Source organism: Rhea americana, unplaced genomic scaffold, assembly GCF_003343005.1.
Source record: "Rhea americana isolate MKP2758 unplaced genomic scaffold, rheAme1 scaffold_11, whole genome shotgun sequence".
Classification (NCBI taxonomy): domain Eukaryota; kingdom Metazoa; phylum Chordata; class Aves; order Rheiformes; family Rheidae; genus Rhea; species Rhea americana.
Window position 1 is genome coordinate 2,919,899 of NW_028185150.1, and position 18,080 is coordinate 2,937,978.

The window sequence follows — 18,080 nt, forward strand, 5'->3', positions numbered from 1 at the left end:
AAGCTCTTAAAATAGCCACCCTAATTCTCCACTTGTCTGGAGACTTCTTTAGCTATGATGGAAGAAATCCAGCTCCAGGATTGCCATTACTTCTCAGCCTGATTACCTTTGCGTCTCCAAATGAAGCCTCTGGCATTTCAAAAAATAACTAGTACTGAACGCTGCACCATGTCTCTAACAACATAGGCTACTCTAAGCCTATCACATTGGTTTTTTAGTTTCTACTCTGACTCTCCAACCTATTCTGACTGGCATGGCATAAGGCAGCAAGCACCCATGATCCTGAGAAGGCCAGATACCACTTCCAAGCAAGGATCAGGAGTAACAGCTGGACCCTTCCTCCATTCCACAATTCTCCACTCAAACATACGGGGTTCTTGAAAGGGACACCAAACTTGATTGTGAGTTGATTCCAAACTGCACTAGAGGGTTGGTCACAAATATCATCATCTTCCATTACATACTGAGTTTTTTAATTTCACTGCCTCTAGCACATACCTACATGCACTTAAGAAAAAAACATGTTGCCCTTTCTCCCTCCCCAAAAACCCTTTATGAAACAAAACACTCAGCTGCACACAGCTCTCTCCAGGGGGAGAGGCTGAGACAATAAACAACACATGACAGATGTTAGTTACATTGCTTAATGTACTTGTGGAAGCTAGTCAGATCTTACGGCAATGAGTGTGGTATGGAACAGAACAAGCATATCCATTACTTTTTATTCCTGACTTAAAAAATGTGGGTAGGATTTTATTTAAAACTGTTGTGGAAGATAATTACTGCTGGCGGGGGGGGGGGGGGGGGGGGGACCAAGCCTTTAAAAGATTGGAGGACAAGTGAATGAGTGCTGCATGACATCCTTTATATGCCCAGTGATATTTAAAAAGATGCCATAGTTATTAGCAAGGATCTATCTGCCAGATTCTCTGTTTCAAACTCCTATATAGGAGTATTAAAACTAACCATAAAAATAAATCCAAGCTGAAACTTGCTAGACAGGAATATTTCCAAAATGCAGTTCGACTTATGTATTTTTAGCTTGTACGAGTGCAAGAAACTCAGGGGTTTAGGGCAGGATTTGCACATCCTTCATGCAGGAGCAGTATTTCTTAAAAGAAAAAAATAGAAATTATTTGAAATACTAATGTTTTCAGAAGTTATTACCAGATAAAATGTGGTAAGAGATAAGTTACAAGAAAGCTAAATTCTGCTCATGTTTCTCAGATGAGAATTTCTGCAATGCCAAGAAAAGTATGTGAATTATTAAAAGGGAGTAGGAGTCATTTTATCATGTGTACTGACCAGTTCTTCTACATATAGATACAACATTAACAATTACTTTTAGCTCCAGATAGTGGATTTGTCTCTTGACTCATAACTGCAGCTTCATGTGGGGACAACTCTATTCAATTTAACAGAATTACATCAGAGTATTAGCCTCTAAAGAGCTCTCATGAAAAGAAGAGAAAAAAAAATTGTACTTGCTTGTGACTATAGAAATGTGTGCTAGTTTTATGACAATGCAGGTAAAAAAAATGGAACAGAATTTGGAAAAGAAAAAATATTTTAGGACCTATTTAGCAAGTGCTAAGTTGATTAAGAGGAATGAACAAAACATATGACATTTAGGATGCACACCCCACGATAAATTCATTCCCAGAGCTGGGGTAAAACTGACTGCCTGAAATACATCTTTTTTTTTTTTTTTTTTTAATATAAAATATGACGAGCTATTAATCATTGAAAAGTGACTATCCAAATCCCACTTTTTAGTTAGTTAAGTCCCTCTTTTTAGTAAGTTAATAACAATTTACAGGAAAAAAAATTATATACATGTATGTATTTTGTTTTAATCTGTAAGGAGAATTCAATAAGCTGCTTAAGCAGTCTTAATTTCATAAACCCCACTCCCCACTTGGTTTATGCTTCAAATTCTAGTGCACTTATATCATTTAACTTTTTGCATATTTATAAAAAATGCAGGTCCTTGCATTCATTTCCACATCCAGGCACAAACAGAAGAGTTCTGCTGAAATGGAAAGGGGTTCTAGGTCTTCCATTTTCAAACGGAATGCACATTTTCCCTGACATTTTCCATCAATCATTCGTAATATCCCTCATTTTTAAAATTCTGGAATTGTGAATGAATTTTGTTCAAAGTTGTATAAATAATTGGGGAAATAAAGGATAAAACAGTTGTTGCAAACAAAGCCAAACCAAAAGTCTTCTTTTAAAGTTGTTGTTTATTTTCATTCTGAAAGTGCACAGAGAAATAATTTAATCTATTGTTATTCATTTCTATACTATTTTTCATTTAGCAAAATGATCTCATGTGTGTAAAGCACAGAGCACCCCATATTCCGCTCCAACCTGTGTACTTTTGGATTCATTCCAGACATTTTCTGTGCTGGCTTCACTCAGAAAATTTTATGTGGACCTGGAGAAACCACTACAGGCCACAGTCTGACTACCTGATAAGCAGGCATCAAGTAAATCAACACAATCAATAGTTGAGGAGCCTATCAACCTCTATAAAAAAGTATACTTAGTTATTAATTTATTTGTAAGGTTGCTTGCTATTTGTCTTTTCTCTCTTCAAAAAAGGAGGAAGAAGAAAAAATACTGATCTCAGGGAAGGATATGTGGAAAATTTGCTGACCTATGGCCTCATTCTATACTCATTATGCAAGAAAAGCTCCCATGAACTTCAAGGGAATATTTACTTGTCTAAGGAGTATAAGATTGGCACTTAAGCACTCAAGTTACAGACAAACGTAAAAACATTCATGACCAGTAGATAACGCCAGAAAGCAATAGGTTGACTGTGCAGTGGCTGGGTATTATGTACAAATGGCTGTTTAACCCCTAAATTAAGTACAGTGTTTCAACAGTAATTCACAAGTGCATCTACTAAGGGAAATAGTTGGCTGAACAGTATGTTTTAGCAGGAACCTAAAACACTGGGCACAATAACAGAGTAAAGTTAGTTACATGGAAAGTTTGAACTATGTAGCCCTACTTTTAATTCGAGGTATCACTTGTAACATTTTAATTTGAACGAATTTAAAGTTCAAATGAAATGGCTGCTTCTGACCATTTGAAATGCAACCTAATTTGCATTACAGGCAAAGTATGAATCTGTTTAGTATGCATCTGGTTCTTAAGAGGCAAAGGCAAGTGCAACTCCACCAACTCTTTCCAGATAGCGATTTCAAGCTCTAGGATTTTCTTTTCAGATATATATACAGGCTACTGTGACTAAAACATATCTGACATTTCTACTATAAACTTCAATTCTCAGATGTTTATAACTTATCTACAAAAATTACCTTTGAGCAAGAAACTTGGCATTAAAATCCTCATCCTATGAGCAATTAAAATTTTTATTATTATTATTCCAAAGAAAATGTTCTATGCAGTTTACTTCATTAAGACAAATCTGTTTAACCACACTCCTATGTTTTGGAAATAAAAACACGACAAATGATTGCCCCAGGACTAGTCTAACGACTTTTTGTATGCTGTGAAATTAGGACAGCTAGGGCAGCAAACACTGAATAGCTATGGCACATATGTACAAAGCTGTGACTTTACAGAACAGCGTTTTCCACCAGTGAATTTTGCTTTTCATAGTTCTATCTTAAATAACATATCAGAAATATTTCCCAAAAGGCTAGCACCTTTTTTTTTTTTTTTTTTGGGGGGGGGGGGGAAGGTTAGGAAATACGCATTTAATTGGTTATATATTTTTTCCCCTGTTTAAAAGTAATCCCTCAATGTCTCTCAAAATCTTTGCCATATCATCACATATCCTAACTGAACCCCAAGACATCTGCAGCTTATGGGCACAACCCTGCAAATGCTTATGGGTCATTAACTTTGCGTACACAAGTAGCTCCATTGAAAGGAAAAGCAGTATGCACGTGCTCAGAAGTTTACAGGATCGGGCCCTTTGAAATGCCCATTTTGAAAAGATATTACAGGGTTTAATAAATGAATAGCAATGTCATGCTGTAGAATTTTTCTGCAACAATACATTTACCATATTATTTTAAAATCATCTCAAAAAAAGTAATGAGGATTCTATATTAATTTATATAGATTTATAGAAAAATTTCTATTAAATCCTGATTATTTTCTGTAGAATCTATTGAATTCATTAATCTGTACACAACTTTACTCATCCAATTTCTCTGTACTGAAACAAATACAACATATTCTTGGATGTTTAAAACTCATCATTGTTTCTTATTTTTAAACATAGGCATTCCAACTATCTCAATATGTCAAATTTTAAAGCAGTTTCTGTGCACCACTGAGTAGAGCCTGGGAAGGTTCTGCAATGCTGACTTGCAGATGTATACATACCCACAAGCCTTAGAAATCTAGGGAACTAAAAAATCACTCAACACTCTTGGAAAACCAGGACATCACAACCATAATGCCTATGTTATAATGGCCCAAGTAAAGCAGACACTGCACACTGAGATCTGCTGTTTCTCTTCAGTCTTTCTGGCAGTCTTACAGTTATTTCAATATGGATTGCTAAAGGGGCAAATTCCTGCCAACAATCAGCTCAGCTATCAGTGTCTTGATATCTGTCTTGATTTTGCCCATTATCTGTGTCTAAGTTCCAGAGAAGCCAAAAGATCCATTTTAAAGAAGGAAAAACATATTAAACAGCCTTATATCTCAACAACAAAAAATAGCCTTGAAGAAAAACTGGACAGACATAGGAAGGTGATTACATGTGTATTAGATATTTGTTTCTGTAACTCTTTCTAAAGAAGGCACTTTATATACCTCTAAAGCAATGGAGTAATTATTAACTGTGCTGTAGCTCTCCAATCTGCTACTGAAGAGTAAAACATTTTCAGTTGAGTATTACTGCATTAATACTATGACTGAACTCTGCAACAGACTGATTTGCTTTCATAAACACCACTGAACAAGTAGTTAGTGGTAATTAAGTTCTTAACCCCTACTAGCTGCAGCTGGGCAATAGAAGGCAAGCAGATGATATGAAAGGAAGTTTACTAATATTCAAAGCTCCGTAACTAGCAGCAGCTGAATTACTCCAAGAATTCTTAAGACACGTAGCAAAAGAAATGCCGGATTATTCTGAAAAGGCTGAAAGTCAGAGGTTGTACTTACTGAAAATGTAATTTCAGTTCCACTCAGGCCAGAGCACTAAGTCCTTATTACACCTTACTGTGCACCTCAAAAGTATTCTTCCTCTTTTCAAACCAAATGTACGAGTTCTTATTAGTTTAAACCCAATCACAAACCAGTTTTGGACATGCTCCACCCTTGCAATTACATACTGTGCTTGATGATCAGATTCCACCTCTTCCCTTCCCTCCTCCTCTTCTATACTGTCTCTTCATTTATTCAATGCCCTCCTGGGAGCATTATTATCTTGCATCTAATAATTGCATTAATTAGAAATTTTAATTTGGGTATTTAAATAACATGAAACTAGTTTGAACAAATCTTAGAATTTCAGCAGCAAAAACAACACAAGAGAAAAGTCCTTCTCTGCTGCCCCTAAATGTATATGAATCTGCAAAAGACAAAAAAAAATGAAAAAGAAATGGTACCTTCTTGCCTTCTGTAACAAGATGAGAGCGCCCATTCATGTGAGTAAGAGTTCTATTAATCTCCAGTGTTACTGCACTGACTTCAAGGAAACATAAGCAACAAACGTATCCTTTTGCTTTAATAGCTGAAATACCATATAGACACATAGGTTTGCCAAGGCCAGCACATATTTCTTTATTTTCATAACAACCGCCCCTTATTTTATATGCAATTTTAATGCAAATAAAAATAATATAGTAAAATCTTCTTACAGTAAAATTCTTACTGTAAAATCGTTAAGTGCTGGTCTGCATAATTTCACAACACCAATCTGAGTTTGTAAAGGACTCTGTTTAGAATAAGCATGTAAAGCAATGACATTCAACGAGGTCTGTATTATTAACATAGCCAGTACAAATAAGCAGCCTTTCTATTGCATATTGCTGTTACATATTAATTCTCCTTATCAAAAATAGTTTGTCCTAAAAAAACAGAAACAAAGTGTTTACAATGCTGTATCTGCATGGAGTGCAATAATGAGGATCCATACCTTTTTGATACATGTCTCAAGAGAAAGAATAGGAAAGTAGCAACAAATACATTTTGTAATATAATTAGCACACATTTTTCACAAAGCTGTCTGAATTCTATACAGTGGTGAGGACTGATTCTCCCTGGAAAACATGTTTTCCCTTTTTCTAATCCCAATGGGGTCCTCTGTACAGCCTAAACGGAACAACCTAAGACAGATCTGAGGAGCAGAGTGTGGAAAAAGTAAAAACAAAAACAACCCTCATGGAGTGGCTTTTTCAGCATTTACATTAATTTATATCCCTAAAATTATTATGGCTTATTGGTCTGAATCCTGAAAATTGCTGATTTGTGCTTAGAAACCCTGGAAACTAAAACATTTACTGAACAGAGTGAGGAAACAAAATTAAGAGCCTTTAAAGTGTTCAGTACCTCCTTCCCTCTTTGTTTTTTATTTAAGTTCATATTTATTTGTTTTTATTTTATTTAAAAAGTTCAGGTTTCCAACTATACTAGTAAGTGTTCTCACATAGGCCAGAGGTTCTGCAATGATGTAGATATGTGCTGTGTATCATTACACAGAGGGGACAAAAAGCAAGAGGGAATGATTTAGTCTAGATTTTGGATTTGTAAAATTGTAAAAGAGAATAGAAGCTGGAGAGTCTGGCTGCTGCTATCTCAAAATCATGGGAAAATACACTGCTGGCTTTTAGCCAATCATTTCTTGAATGTCTCTCCTCTTCTCCACTTGTACCTGCTACTGTTAGAGCAGTAAATCAAATATTGCTGTATGTTTTTTAAAAGCAGACTGCAGATTACCTTTGAGAAAAAAATGTGAGCGCTATTACACTAAAATATTTCTTTTTCTTTTCTAGTTATTATATTTTTTTTCTAATCCCTGTCACTGGGTTTTCCTCTATTTTCAGTATGTTTACTTAATGTTTGACATCTTACTGTTTCCTCTGAACAGTCATTTTTCTCAGTTGTTTGCTTAAATCACTTACACAGCAGCAGGGAAGTGAAAAAAAACCACAATAATAATTTTTAAAAACTCTCCCCAGGAAACTGGATTGTAAACCCACAAAATCTGGCAGAGTTTCAAAGTGGGGGGAAACCTTACACTATTTTTAACAAACATTTTTAAGCTGCCTGGATTTCAAGTTGAGAGTTCAAAAAACAAAAAGGAAAATGAACGGCACAGATTTTAAAACATTGCTTGATCGAAAGGGAGAGCTTTGATTGGGAATTGAAAGGAACAAAGCAGCTTGCTTATTTTATGAAAGTCAACAGACAGCAAGAAAATGCTGAAAAAAAAAAAGAAAGAAAGAAAAGACATTTGATTGAAAAATTAGACCGTGCACTTCCCAAAAGACTCTAGTCAGAATGCAGTCTGCAAAAGAGGGGTAACCGAAACACTAGAATAAACTGCAGCCATGAACTGCCTACTTGTGCATGTACAAAGCTGGATCCTCAGTAACAAGCACAGGCGTACAACATGCCCAAGGTCCAAGAATCGAACAGGAAACACTGCCACTGGGCACTTTAGGCTCAGAGAGTTTTATTTCTACTACATTTTCAAAGCAGTTTCAAACTCCATCTGTGCAACACTCCCGAGCTCTGTTTATAGGCCCTCAATAGTATTGCTTATGTACAGAAAATAGCCAAACAAATCTGGAAATCAGAAAACATACAAATCAATTTTTGCTAACTAAATTCAGTAACATAGAATTTAAGCCAGAATAATAGCACACCATAAGTATATAATGCTACTTTGCAGCTATAGAATGATTTTGAGGACAAACTATTATTATTTTATGGCCTCACGAAAACTTTATTTCTAAAGTTTTACGTCAAAGCAGATCTAAAAGTCATGAAATAATTACAAGCAGAAGTAAAGATTGTTGTATTTTACCCCATCACTATGAAAAGTTCACATGCTTCTATTTCCCGTGCAAAATATTTTTAATAATCCACAACAAGCTTATATTGGAAACAATTATCAAAGTTGTTACTAAGATGCCTTATTATGAAAGACAGATAAAAGTAGTCTATACAGACACAATCTACACAGACACAATCTACACAGTTGCTATTCACTGAAAAGAAAAAAAAAATACTAGCAGAAAAGTCGAGTATGGAAACAACAGGTTCAAATCAAGGATGTGTATTTTTCCACATGAAATTTGATTTTAATTTTCCAACTATATTAATATATCATACTTTTTTGTAATTATATTGCATGACACTTTAATGAAAATATCAGATAAATATTGCAGGCAATTTATTTGCGCACAACAGAACTTGGCCATGTATTTAAATTCATTTTATGTTCTTGATACGCTGCTACTATGAAGAAATAATGTGAATAATTACAAATCAGTTTTCCAAGATTATATAAAATCATCAAATATACAGCAAAATTAATTGCTGCACATTTTAAAATATGGATTTTAATTTGATTTTATGTTGAACAGTGCAAAAAGAAAAGTCACTGTTCAGATCTGATACGTGCATTTTCTGCACATTTATGTTTTTATCACAACTAATAAAATTATGCTTTATAAAAAATATATCAGCAGGTTCTGATGTAAAGTACAAATATAGTTTTGCATTAACTTATACAACTGATAAGAATATAATGATAGGTCATTACTGAGAAAAAGAAAACCATTCCATGCAAACCCTGTAAGAACAAGCAAGAAAACTTTTAGAACGTAATCCCTTAAATAGACAGTTTTAAGTCCACAAATACTGATCTTCTGGACATTACTGACTTAAGAGTAAGATCTTTTAGAGAGCATCTGAGAACCATCTTACAACAGCATTCAAAAGAAACCAAAAACATGAAGAAAGAGGCCACAATCAAGTTATTGTTGACAATATTAAAACGTAAACAAATTTGGGCAGTGGACACTGACAGTCATTTTTCATTATGCTACATGGTCTATCTACTGCTCAAAAATGACTTGCACTTTTTCTATAAACTATGTGATCTACACTGCAATTGCTTTGCCTCAGACGTATATGTTAAACATTTAAGACATAACAAACCTGATTTTGCAACAATACTCGTTGAGACAAAATTCCCAAGATTTCAATGAAACACATCTGCTTAAGGACTGTAGGGTGTAGCACACAGCACCTTCTGAGTAATCATTTTAACATACACTCATTATGATCATTTAAATTTATTTTGACATTTTATATTCTTTGGTTAGCTTTAAACCTTCAGAGCAAAGCTAAAGCATGTAAACATTAAAGAGTATAACATAAAACAAAGTGCTGCGGGCAACAGCCTTGTTCAAATCTAAAGGAGATTGAAATTAACACATAACATACTCCTAAACACCTTGTTCATGGCTTCTATTATTTAGGACATTTGCACACTGTGTCTACTCTTATTTAGGTTATCACCCATACTGATATGGGTGCCAGATTCATTTAATATAGGAAAAAAGGCTTCAAAATAACATATACATGGAGAGCAGCATAAAATTACATTCATCTAGGTAATTATAAAATGATAGAATTTAGTGAAAAGGCAGGCTTTTGTTCTAAACAATATTACAGCACATACTCAGAAAGTAGCAAGAAGCTACCACAGAGTCCAAACAAAGAAAGCATATAACCAGTGCATCAGAAATAAATATTACCAGGATGTTTTCTGATACACACTTTGATCACCGCAGATCCATCTAAAAACCTCTTCCTATAGCCTGACTTTAGATGATCAGCTCTAAATATTTTATTAAAACAATTCGTGGTTATGTAGGCAAACAGATGAATGCTACGTCTTGGCTTTTGCTACTGGAACCGACGAGATTTGCAGTAAGAACAGGAACTTCGAAAGGTCCTGGACGGAATGCTTATAACTTGCATCTCAGCTATAGAAACAAAGCGTAATGCATTATTACAACAATTCATTTTATGAGAAAACTAGTGTTTAAATTTATAAGCACACTGTAGAGCCAACTCAACATTTCTACTTATTCACGTCCAATGTCTTTGCTTGTACAGCTATGGCAGGATGCAATCTTTTTCTCCTACTTTTCTGCAATACTTTGCTGGAAACCAGACTTAGAAGTTCACAAGCCCCTTGTAAACTCTGAGAATCTTGGCTTCTGAGCTACAGGAAATATGTCTCTAAGTATTTCTAACTTTATAGAAGGATGAGTGTACTTTTGGCATATACTCCTGCATGCAAAAAAGATTTACCAAATGGAAAAGAGAGGTTTAAACATTTACAGTGGAGCTTACATACTCTTTTCTACATAAACTTCCTCTCTGAAGAAATGCAACATAAAAACCAAAAAAAGGTAGCAACACGAAATGAGATTGGTTGCCTCAGTTCAGCTCCTACTAAAAAAAGTATCCATAGCCCAAAAGCTGATCTCACAATTGGCAATGTTGATGGCCATCAGGATTGAATGTGTGTGGAAATTGAATTACACCCTCTCTCCCTGTAGGTGGTCCTTACCGATCAACATACCGGAGTGTGTCAAAGTCTGCGCTCTTTCTGTCCCTGACATGGCTACTCCGTGGACACAATCCTTCAGACTGCAGCGCTTTCAGTATGACACTGTTCAAGAGGGCTAAATACAATTTTAAAAATCTCTCTTTGAAACAGTAATTTAAGATAAATGTCTGTTTGCAACAGACATTTGCAATAGGAACTCTCATTGCAGGCTCCTACTAATCTGATTTAAGCATGATTTTGCTTCCACTCAGGAAGCTTAAACTAATTTAGCTGTCCCTGAACACCGTCACAGAAAGATGAGGTATCCAGTAGCTCACGACTACAGTTCCTAGGTTCAACAGCCACATTTGCTACACAGTCAGGTTGTGCTGGAAATTTGTTTGCTTTAGCTACCATTACACAAGGGATTTATACTATTATGCTGTTATCCATTACTTTCAGATTTTTAGACTCACACAGACTGCCTAGAGACTAAAAAGCAGAAGAATTCAGATCCTCATGCATGCTAAATTACCAGCTGCCAGAAAATCCTTGGCATATTCCCCACACTGCAGTCTAATAAGACTTTGTCATTAATGCACCCCAACATTAAGAAATCTGATGCCGTCTGATTTCTCACTCTTGCCTGTTGTCTCATTTTACAGAAGAAAGAAATAATAATAAATAAGTAAACTTTCAGCCCAAGAGCTCTTTTTACTTACAAAAAAAAATGTGTTTGGTAATTTGTCCTCAATATGGAAGAAGACATTTTGATGAGTAATGATGGACAGGACAAAAATTATAATCAAAAATGTCAAAATGGATAGGTGAGTAATAGTTTGTAAAGCACAAGCCTCCTATTTTACAGAAACTTGCCAAATAACTTTCAAATAAAGGCAATTCTTACAATTAACTCCTCCACAATTACATAGAGGACTCCATCAGTCAACTAGAAATGGAAACTGACCCTCTTTGAAGATTTCTGAATTCTAAGAGACTTTTTTCCCCCCACTTTTTTTTTCCTACTGTCCCTTTCAAAACCAAAGGTAAGTAACAAACAAATTAAGACAGAGTTAAAAAGACCAAAATCATTGTTAGAAGGAACTTTAGTTGGATGAAGAATTCAACCCAGACAGTGAAGTCTGCCATTCATTGTCCAGCTATATATAAAGAGGGCAAGTACTATGAGATAACCTACACACAAAGAGATTGCTAACATTATACAAAGACATGTTTTTCCTTATGCAAAAATTTGCAGCATGACTAATATAACCTAGATGTTTCCCATCTTCTCTTAAAAGCTAATGGCCATAGGAAATGCCTAAGCACCATTAGAACTACTCGACATCTTAACTTAAGTTAGGTGATATGACAAGGCTCTCCCTGCCGATTTTTCATTCAAACTTAGACTGCTATTCATGGTTGGTAAGCACACCTCGTCTCTCCTTTTCTTTTTTTTTCTTTTTTTCTTTTATTTTTCATGTTAAAATAAAAAACAGTTCAGGAAATATTGTAAGATGAAGCTGGCTACAGGCCTAGAAATAAAAAATTAAAGTTTCAGTAAACCTGACGTCTGCTTGTAAATTACACCTTAAAAAAAATCCCTAAACAAACAGGAAAAGATACTATTACCTAATGTCTGAAAATTCAGAGAATATATTCATTCATGGAGAATACTTCTGCAAGCAAAACAAACTAAAATTATTTCCCCTGTTTATTACATAGTAAACAAGATATCCAAGTATCTTTTTAACCTGTGCCTTTCTGGAGATAGTATATTCTTTTCATTTACTGAGGAAAGCAAGCACTGGTCTTCATGTACATAATCTAATTCGCACAAAAATATGCTCAACAAGACAAAACCAGACATGCTGTTTATACAGAGGCATGCTACAACAGTTCCTTGCGTGATCCCCCAGCAATTTACAATCTCTGATTAAGACAGCTATCCAAATTCATTCTACAAAGGTAAAACATATCCTCATATCCATGTTTTCAAGTGTATTTTCAAATACCTACTTTTATTTGTGAGAGATCCATCCGGAATTTATTAACCACTAATCTCAGTATGCAATTTAATCCCATGACAACAACATCATGTTTGGGATCATTCATGTGGCCATGACTGTAAATGCAATGTTTGTGGCCAAGAGACAGACAAGATCAAAGGAATTATAAAAAGGCAGCCCCGCTAGTGCAACATTACACACACTATGCCTATAAAACTAGACTACTGCTTTCATGGCTACAGCCTTCTCTTAACATCTAAATTGTATCACATTAGGTAATACTCAGAGTAAATGAAGTTTCCTTCCCAGGAAAGTAAGTCATTCAACTTTTACTCAAAAAAAAAGCAGTCATGCTGCTTTATGTCACAGTAAAACTATTCTATTTCAAAGATAACCAGGAGCTGTAGAAACTTCTCACAAGATGGAAACATATTATAAAACTTTTTCTTTCACTGTATCATTCTGGCAAACTTAGGAGTTTCTGCTTTCTGGAAGACACTTCTAGGAAAGCAGGTGCAGATTCGCACAGCCTACTTCACTACCGACAATCCTGTTCTTTCCCCAAGGTGCACAAATCAGGTGTAGRGCTCTGACATTTTGGACACAGCACCAGTCCTAATCCTAAATTTAAAATCAAAGTTAAGTGCCAGTGGATCATCGCATAAATTAAAGCCTGTCACTGTTCCTCCCTACTCTGACCTGGCCTGACATACACACAAATAAGTAACAAGGGCTCACTAAACCCGTTAAGAGACGAGCTGGCAGCAAATAGATGGACTTAAGCACTGGTAGCAAGAGCAGTCTTACTTCACAAAGCACCATATAGGGTTGAAACTTATTTAGTACCGTATTTATAACTCCAAGCTCTGTATTATATGCCAAAGATGCGCACAATCAAAGGAACAATCACTGTTTTAATGGTTTAAAAAAAGGATTATATCTGCGTATTTCTGGATGATTAGATCCTTAGAGTTCTTTTCGGACACAAAAAGAAAAAAAAGAAAATTATTTCCAATAGAATTATATTTAATACTTGCCCATTACATGGCAGGGATCCAACAGCTATTGTGTCTCCTGGATAGCTCACTTATTACCCTGCTCTTTTGCTCCAGTATGCTATTCAGCAGAAATAGAAAGCGAAGTCAGCATGGTGAGGCCTTATTAATTTGCTGAAAATGGGTTCAAACATATCAATATTTTGGATTAGTTCTATGACTGCAATACTCGCATGAGTCAGCAGTAACCCAAGCAGGTATTAATTTAGCAACTAAATTATTCCAGAATATATGAAAGAAAGCTACGCTACCATCTCAGGCTCAGCTACCTTTCCTGCTACTTCTGTACCCTGTGTGTGACTTAAAATTATAGAGCACACAAATCAGAGCAAGTTCTTTAACACTGGCCACCCCTTTCTAATATTCTTTCACACCACCACTAAATGTGGGTTTACACAGTCCTATGTAATCCAGTTAAAGATAGGAACAACAAAAAAAGCCCCACTACAAATACAGTATCATTCCAGTATAAGAACTATCTCCTGTCAAATACAAACCAGAAATGGTGAGACTATTCAACTATGCCCTGAAAATACACAGCAAATTTATCAAAAATAATTATTTATGGAATTGTAGGTTCAGAAATGCATTGATGCTTCCAAATATGATCAAAAGTAGTCAAAAGTACAAAAAAGTTATTTTCTATATGAGCATTGGGGAAAAATATCATTCTGAAATTTCTAATAGTTTTAACTTCATATCTGAAAACAAAAAGAACTAGCATTCACTCATTTTGCAACACACAAAGAACAGTCTTAACCAAAATACTATGTGATATTACCCGCTTTTAATAGAATACATACGTACAGTATTGAAATTGACGATACTTGTTTTGATTCCCAAAATAGAGATTTACTCTGTGGTGCAGGGGTCTCACAATGTTCAAACACCATTATTTCAGAAACTTGCAAACTTCATCATTTGAGTTTTAAACTTTTATATTTTATTAAAAAGCATTCTAAGTATTTAAAAACAAAGCTTAAAAACATGAACAAATAAGGAGTAAAAGGAGATATTTTTAAACATCCAGGACCTTTTCTCCAGAACTCGATCCATTTTCAGTTTGCTTCCTAACCTTATCATGACATTCATACATTAGTGAGAGGCCTAAAAAGAAGACAAACAAAAGGACTCTACAAATGTCGCTAGAAGGCAATATTGTTTCCTCTCTACTTTTCCTTAAATTAACCTCAGTTACAAACCAGCATCATAATTCTTAATGTCTCTTAAAAGTGTCCAGAAATCGGAAGATTCTAGCCTGGTAGGAAAACAAGCAAAAAAAAAAAAAGAAAAAAACACAAACTATTAACTACCAATAAAAATCTGAACCTATAGAAGTTTTTATAATTCTTCTTAAATCTTACTTTTGCCACTCAGTTGTTAATAACAATCATTATTTTTTTTGAAGCACAATAAAAAAAGCAACTTTCTGGGCCTTTGCAGCTGACATTTTGAGGCAAAATGAGACAAAAGTAATGTACATTTACACACTGACCAGTCTAAATACATTAAAAAAATCAGTAATATTCAAATTCCATTTGACACTGTAATTATCTCCTGACAGAAGAGAGAAAAACACATACGGAGTTACACCTTCAACTTAGGTTGCTATGTAACTTAGTGAAAACTCTGTAAACAGAAAGTCACTAAAGCTGGTGAGGTTCTGGAAGGGCACAAGGTCCAACCCTACAGCATCTGCTATACATTCTTATTTCCCTGCCTTCTAAAAATGGTCACCGCAAGTAGAAGGAGCCTATGCCCCTTAAAATGGTCTACTTCACCATTAAAATGAGTATCTGCAATGCAACTGAAACACACTGGGAATTTGACTTTGGCGCATAATTTAATATTATGCATCAAAAAAGATCGAGAGTTCAGTAAAAAGACAGATGAACTTTAAATTATTTAGAAGTAAACAATTCACACCCTCCCACAGTAGAGAGCTAATATTTTTGGAAAGCTGATAAACATGTTCCCCTCTTCATATCTAGAACAAAATGACAGTATGCAAAGTTAGCACACAGAACTTCACAGCAAGGCAAAGACCCCTTCTGACAGCTAAATACTGCTTTGACATGATGACTTAGATAAGGCAGATCATACATATAGCACGAAATTTTGCCAGTTCTAGGTTGATACCAATTTCTGACTCTTACACGAGATTAGGCAGACTGATACACAAAATAAACCTCCTTCTCCTCTTACACTGCTCATCACCCTTGCAACAGAAAACAACAGAGAAAGTAAGAATCGACTGTTTTGCTCAGCAACTGCACATAATCCAGGTACTGTATTTCATTTAGGAAGGATCGTGTTTTGATGCAGTTGTATCAAGTGGACAACTGTCCATAAACTCATTTAACAAAGGATATTAAACAATAGTGAAATGATAATTTCTGCTGCTGGAACGGTTGCTTGAATCCGGGTTGACAGCAAAGGGCTTCATTACACCACCATCTGCCTTTTTGTGATGTAGAATTTAAGATGCAAAAAAAGGTAAACATTTCCCTCCTACTCCCTAACCAAAACTGTATTATCAGGCTGAAAAGTCATTTTACAGAAGTGTCATTTACCTGTTCCTGGAACAGTCACATGTATATCTTTCACAAGGGAAAGCTGAGGATCATAGACAACTGATTCAAGTTTGTATCCTCAGGTTCCAGCCACAGCTTCAGCACAAGAAAACCCTTCCATTAACACAGAAAGAGTACAGTGAGTTAAGAAATCCCTCGTGGTTTCTATGGACTCAAACAACATTGAAAGATACAGAAGAAAGACCTTTTCATAAAGGATAACTGACAGAAAGGAAAAGGGGCTTCTACATTTGGGATAAGAAGAACTCCTAAGTATAGAATAAATTGGAAGTTGTTTCCCAAATTCGTTACTGATAGTAGGGTCATTGACACAGAATTTCATTTCGTGTCAACCCCATAAAGCAGAACAAAGAAATAATTCAAGAATAGGTCTTCATGCTTCAACATCAAAACAGGACTGGAACTTAAAAACATTGCTTAATAGTCAGGCTCTGGACATGAGTTTTTCCAGTGCTTAATTCTGAATACATTGGTATTCAAAGCACATACTCCATATCCTCTCTCATGGTCACTCTCTTTGCAAAAAGAGATTTAAAATAATACACACTAGCCAAACTGTAATAAATTACATAGGGGAAAGAAACAGCTGTAGAGTATTATAGGTAGAATTGTGGCTTTCAGTCTACAGGGCAAAGACACACAAACCATGAAACAAAGTAGCTATTCTCACATGAACTATTAAAACATACTCCAAATGACTCACACAGATCAAGTATTTAAAAAAAAAATGATCATTTTTTAAACTATACTTTTACTTTTGCCTTTTTATCATGTGAAAATGGTTCCCCTACAATTAAGATCCATTTCTGGATGTCTCAACACTCACCAAGTGCACATTTCGGAGCAGACCCAGTATGTTCTGTCATGGTAGAATACAGAGAAAACCTGAGTAAATTAAAATAACCTGTTAAACAGCATTTGATCAGGACTGAACCAACAACTCTAAGCACAGCTCTTATATACTGCAATGAGTGAAGCGCAATGACTTTTAAGGTCAAAGTGCAGCATTAGAGGTAACTTATTGATTTTTTTAAAAAATAAAAAGACTGAAACAGAAAATAGTGATGCCTTGGTACACTGTTAGTCAACAGCAGAAAACCCTTCCCCCAAAATTTCACTTCCAAATGAATGTAATGTTTCCTTCTGGTCTCCCTTACTTTATGAAAGTCACTGAGAAGAAAGAATAACAACAGTGGTGACTGAGAAAGTGTCACTGCAGGTTAACACTTACCTAAATATTGGAAATACAGTTTCTACTAAATCTTCTGCCTGAATTGTTCACCTCAGGAAAACATCCCCAAAACATACAATATGATATTGTGGCATGTATATTTTCAGTAGCTCCCCTTGACACCACTACAGAGAATACTACTATTTCATTTTAGTTTAGACACTCACTTAGGCCACAGAAAAGCTGTCATCTTATGCTATCTGAAACCACCAGGATAGTGGATCTAAGTATCATTTTTATCACGTCCTACCCATCGCCATCTCCCTCCCACATCCATATTAATGTGTAAGATCGGTCCAAAATTGCAAATCCCAAAGCAACATATTCAGTAAAAGTTTGGGGATTTTTTCATAGATTTCTGCTCTACAACTCAAAACATATCCTGACTATATTTTGAGTAACAACATACTGCTTCTCTAAACCCCTTCTACAGGATAACTAGGTAGACTTTTATTTATGTCCCAACTCAAAGGGTGGACATTGCTGACACACATTTTACATGTGCCACAGTGATGCTGTTCTGCATTGTACATGCTGAACTCCACCACAGAGGTGTCAGTGACAGCTGAAGAGACTTCTGAAATATTGTTTTCCTTATGAACATCAAAGATACTAAGATCT

The 18,080-nt window shown here is 35.3% G+C and overlaps 1 protein-coding gene across 12 annotated transcripts in view; it reads right to left on the reverse strand.

The window, feature by feature from the left end:
- Nucleotides 1–18,080, reverse strand: part of AOPEP (aminopeptidase O (putative)) — a 215,879-nt gene that overhangs the window by 50,439 nt on the left and 147,360 nt on the right. For 2 of the 12 annotated variants that reach the window (XM_085312967.1, XM_085312977.1), the window contains exon 14: nt 17,055–17,113. The exons of 9 other annotated variants lie outside the window; for them this stretch is intronic. In XM_085312967.1, coding sequence (XP_085169093.1) covers nt 17,055–17,113 — 59 coding nt within the window. Of the gene's footprint in view, nt 1–16,233; nt 16,322–17,054; nt 17,114–18,080 lie in introns of those variants that run through there. One more of the 12 variants, XM_085312983.1, reaches the window with a different exon arrangement.